This window comes from Cibotium barometz, chromosome 20 (genome assembly GCF_041138505.1).
Source record: "Cibotium barometz isolate CiBa-2024 chromosome 20, ASM4113850v1, whole genome shotgun sequence".
Taxonomy (NCBI): Eukaryota; Viridiplantae; Streptophyta; class Polypodiopsida; order Cyatheales; family Cibotiaceae; genus Cibotium; species Cibotium barometz.
The window spans coordinates 43201107-43205308 of record NC_141065.1 but is presented as its reverse complement, the minus strand read 5'-3'; the positions used below and the strand labels follow the sequence as shown (position 1 = coordinate 43205308).

At 40.1% G+C, this 4202-nt stretch overlaps 1 protein-coding gene across 1 annotated transcript; it reads right to left on the bottom strand.

Annotated features, from left to right (window-relative positions):
• Positions 1–940: 940 nt before the first annotated feature.
• LOC147627909 (ribonucleoside-diphosphate reductase small chain-like) lies at positions 941–3753 on the bottom strand. The gene is made up of 10 exons (XM_086815174.1): positions 3640–3753; positions 3167–3335; positions 2923–3083; positions 2528–2576; positions 2319–2445; positions 2008–2073; positions 1784–1900; positions 1513–1675; positions 1347–1417; positions 941–1181 (listed from the first exon to the last, which is right to left on the bottom strand). Exons 2-10 carry the CDS (start codon positions 3291–3293, stop codon positions 1067–1069), a joined length of 996 nt encoding a protein of 331 aa, XP_086671300.1. The 5' UTR covers positions 3294–3335; positions 3640–3753; the 3' UTR covers positions 941–1066.
• Positions 3754–4202: the final 449 nt, after the last annotated feature.

Genomic DNA, 4202 nt, shown 5'->3' with positions numbered 1-4202 from the left:
TGAAATCTTCCCCCAATTTTGGTCCTAGGTTTTGAAATTAGATCCAAGTCACCCAAAATTTGGTCCACATAAAACCCATTGCCCCAAAAACTTAGGAAAAAAAAACCAAGAATATGTACATATTGGATAGTATTTTCCAACCTCTTCCTTTGCATATAAAACAATCTATTAGTGGAAAGAATTAATTGAGAGTATTTGCTTAACTAGTTAAAGAAGCATGAAGTTGCAATTCAATGGAAGGGTAGGCAAAGATGGAGTAACAACTTCATGGTAGGTTAGGTATATGAAAGGTTTGAATAGTTCCCTCACTCTTATATTCTCCTCTTCTTACTCTTAAATTTTACATCCCTCAATTTTGTGGTGGACACAATTGAAATTATAAACATAAATAATACTAAGGTAATTACTAGCTAGAAGGATTGGGCATTGAAAAGTTGATAACTTTCTACCCAATAGATTTATTTAATGATTTAATGATATGTTCGACAAAAATGTATTGGCAACTCTATGATGAGTTCATGATAAGATTATGGATTTTTGGCAATAGTTACTTCTTTCCTCACCTCTATGAAAGAACCATCACAAAGAATCACCTCTTCTGGCCTTCACCTAAGCATTGAGGGCTCTCCATTCACCCCTTTTGGCATGGAGCATAACACAAACAAGCTAGTGAATCAACAATAGTTGCATTTATAGCTAGATACAAAAAGACCCAACAACACCACATGCTCCTACAAAGCTAAAATAAGTTCTTGACTTGAACATGTAACCTCTTGTGCTATAAGCTTGGTGTTACTTTGTGAATTTTACTCCTTTTCAAGAGTCTTCTTGTGGCCTCAAACCTCTTGATTTTCCAATCTTGATTAAATTTCATGAAGTTAGCTTTTTCTTCATCTAATTTACAATCTTTCCACTATACAAATAGCTTGATGAAAACGCAGGAATCAAGTGAACTGGATTTATATATTTTGGGAGAATGGCATCTTCCAAAGCAATAAATTTTGAGGTTCAAACTATGGTACATGGAGCTCATTTAGCCTACACCAGCATGCCTCAAAAGAGCAATCTAGAAATCTTCATCGAGACGAAATATATGATTCCCCTCAGAACTCCCTAGATTTGCCATTACAGAAGCCTTTTGGTATTCACCAACCCTCTTCTCAAAGAAGTTGGTCTTACCCCTGCAATAGAACAGAGCAAATTGACCACTTTGGCATTAGCTTAGCATACCATCCATAAATTCACAAATATGACATCAATCTGCCGAGGTTAGTAGAAATCTTAGCATACTATACCAATATCAATGTTGATAATCCTTACTAATAGACAATGGGCTGCTAACTTACTGAAGAGAGATCAGCTCCATCCAATCGAATGGGTTTTGGGCATTGTAAACTTTGCTGTAGCCCAGAGCAGCCTGCATTTCGACCGATGCTCCATAAGTATTTATTTGCTGGTTGATTGTATGCTGTTTAATGGTTTAGAAGACATGTTAAGGAAAGACCACCTTACCATGAGCCTATCTGCTACAAAATCAATGTATTGGCTCATCAGGGAGGAATTCATTCCCACAAGATCACAAGACAGAGCCTCACAAACAAACTGTCTTTCAATCTCAACAGCATCACATAGGATCCCTCGTACCCTCGCCTCAGGAAGCTTATTCTCCAACAACCTGCTCACGACCCATCCTAAATTATTCTCTTTACAACCAAGATATTGATCTGCTGCAGAAATTACAGACGTGCATTCAATAAGGATGGGATCCACACAAATCACTTACGTGTATAGAAGGCATGCAAAATCACAGTGAAGTCCCTCATCTCTGGATATCAACTCATTGGAGAATGTCAATCCAGGCATCAGACCCCTTTTCTTCAGCCAGAAAATGGCACAAAAGCTTCACAAACATAAGAGGGTATTAATAAACCAGTGTTGCACATACTTCATGTGCAAAAACCCAAGATCCTTTGCTAAGCTAAAAACTGAGGAGATTTCCATAAATACCTGCCAGAGAAGAAAATGCCCTCCACACAGGCAAAGGCCACAAGCCTCTCAGCAAAACAGCTTTGGCTGCCAACATCACACTCCAATCAGTAACGCCTAATAACCTTTTTGAAGGTAACATCTACATAACCCTTCTCTGCATTAGCTGCAATTAATGCATGCCAACATGTAACACCTAAAATCGCCCTTACTCTCTCTAATTCAACCCATCACACCTTTTGTGTCCTGCAATGCGCTCAACTGGCATCCCTTTGCATTATTAACATTCAATGATATTGCATAAATACTTGCCAATCTAGCTGATAGCCTACCTGCCAATCCAACGAAGAGCCCAATCTGCCTTCTTGGTCACACAGGGCACTGTTTGAATGGCATTAAATAGCCTAGCTTTCTCTTCCTGGTCTCTGATATAGGTTTCCAAGAGCAGACTATACATTTCTGAAATGCCATAAGGAATCACAGATTTAATACAGATTCATAAAATAGTTCCATTAGACAGATCAATGTTGTTTGTAGATACCTGAGTGTATGTTTTCAATGGCAATTTGAAATCCATAGAAAGCTCTGGCCTGGGATCAGAAAGAGAACGAAAAACAACTGTAAGGACCTCTACTAAACTCTAAAAAAAATTTAACAAATCTAAAACCCTCCTTTATGCCCTAGTGTGATCAAATCAAATGAGAACTTTCACTAGTTCTCTTATCTCATTAATTTAGATCAGAATTCATTGAGGTTAGAGTCTCAGAGAATTATTGTCCTTTGGGCTAAGTAATTTAAAACAATGGCCCGAGTACGCATTAAGCCCCCTTATATACAATGGCACCATTCCGAATTCGTGCTAATTCAACAGTAAATCCAAAACCGGGTTCTACATTTAGAAAACCCGGTTCTGAATTCCTAGTTCGCCAAGCTCACCTCTGGAATTTGAATCTCCTTCATGAATCGGACAGCTAGATTTTCCAGCACAATGCCATCAGAGGCTGCAAAGAAGGCCAAGATATGGCTGACGAAGTGCTTCTCATCATCACGTAGGTTTTCCCAGTGCTGCTGGTCGCTGGATAGATCAACCTCTTCAGCTGCAAAGCGCAGAAAACGTACCACCGATCAGGAGAGAGGTAAAAGAAGGCAAAAGGCAGAAGGCAAGAGCAGAGGCCCTTGCCTGTCCAGAAGCTCGCCTCAGCTTTCTTGTACATTTCCCACACAGCCGGATACTTGATGGGAAACATGCAGAATCTCTGTGGATTCTCTGCCAGGAGGGGTTCTGGCTTCTCAATGAGGGAAGGCATCTTGGCAGCAGTAATTGAAGGGAGAATCTGGCGAGTAAGCAGCTGTAGTTACAAGGGAGAAAAGCAGCTTAAATTCCATCTACGCAGGCATTCCTGATTAAGTTGAAGCTGTTTCCGGTTAAATAGAAGCTAAAACGAAAACAATTGGCAGAACTTCCGCCTAATGGAAGAAGAACAGCTTAAATTCCATCTCTGCAGGCATTCCTGAGTAAATTGAAGCTGTTTCCGATTAAATAGAAGCTAAAACAAAAACAATTGGCAGGATTCCCCACTAATTAGCCAAAATTAACTGCTGGGTTAACTCGTAAACGCACAAGGAAGAGAGTTGAAGTAGCGAATGACTTACTTCGCAGGGCGAGGCGAGCTATGGCGATGAAAGGGCTTCTGACACGAGCGTACCGAGATGCACTTGGGAGCGTGGGTTTTCTAATTTATAGGGGTTCAAATTATTGGACATTTTTTAAAGTTACAGATTTCAAATGCTGCTTTCGCGCGTGACGCTTTGGCGGGTTTGTATGTTTTGAAATTTAACGGCTTCTTGAATACACTCCAAGCTTCCCCAAATAAGGGTGCTTTTTTACGCCCTATTCGTCGCATAGTCAATACTTAACCTTCCGAGTCATTCCATTTCGTATATAGTTTGCAAGTTTTTTTCCATTGTGTGGACCCGAACCTTCCGAGCACACATATGATGTTGGTCCAATAGGGGTCTACAATGAGTAAGAAAAGAAAATCAACAACTAATTAATGAGTGGAAGAGGGAGACTATTAAATCGGTCCGATTAAGGTTGATGTGAATAATGTGAATAATGCTTTTGTAACCAACCGTCGCCTCTCTCTCTCTCTCTCTCTCTCTCTCTCTCTCTCTCTCTCTCTCTCTCTCTCTCCCACGCCTCTGTAGCATATCTT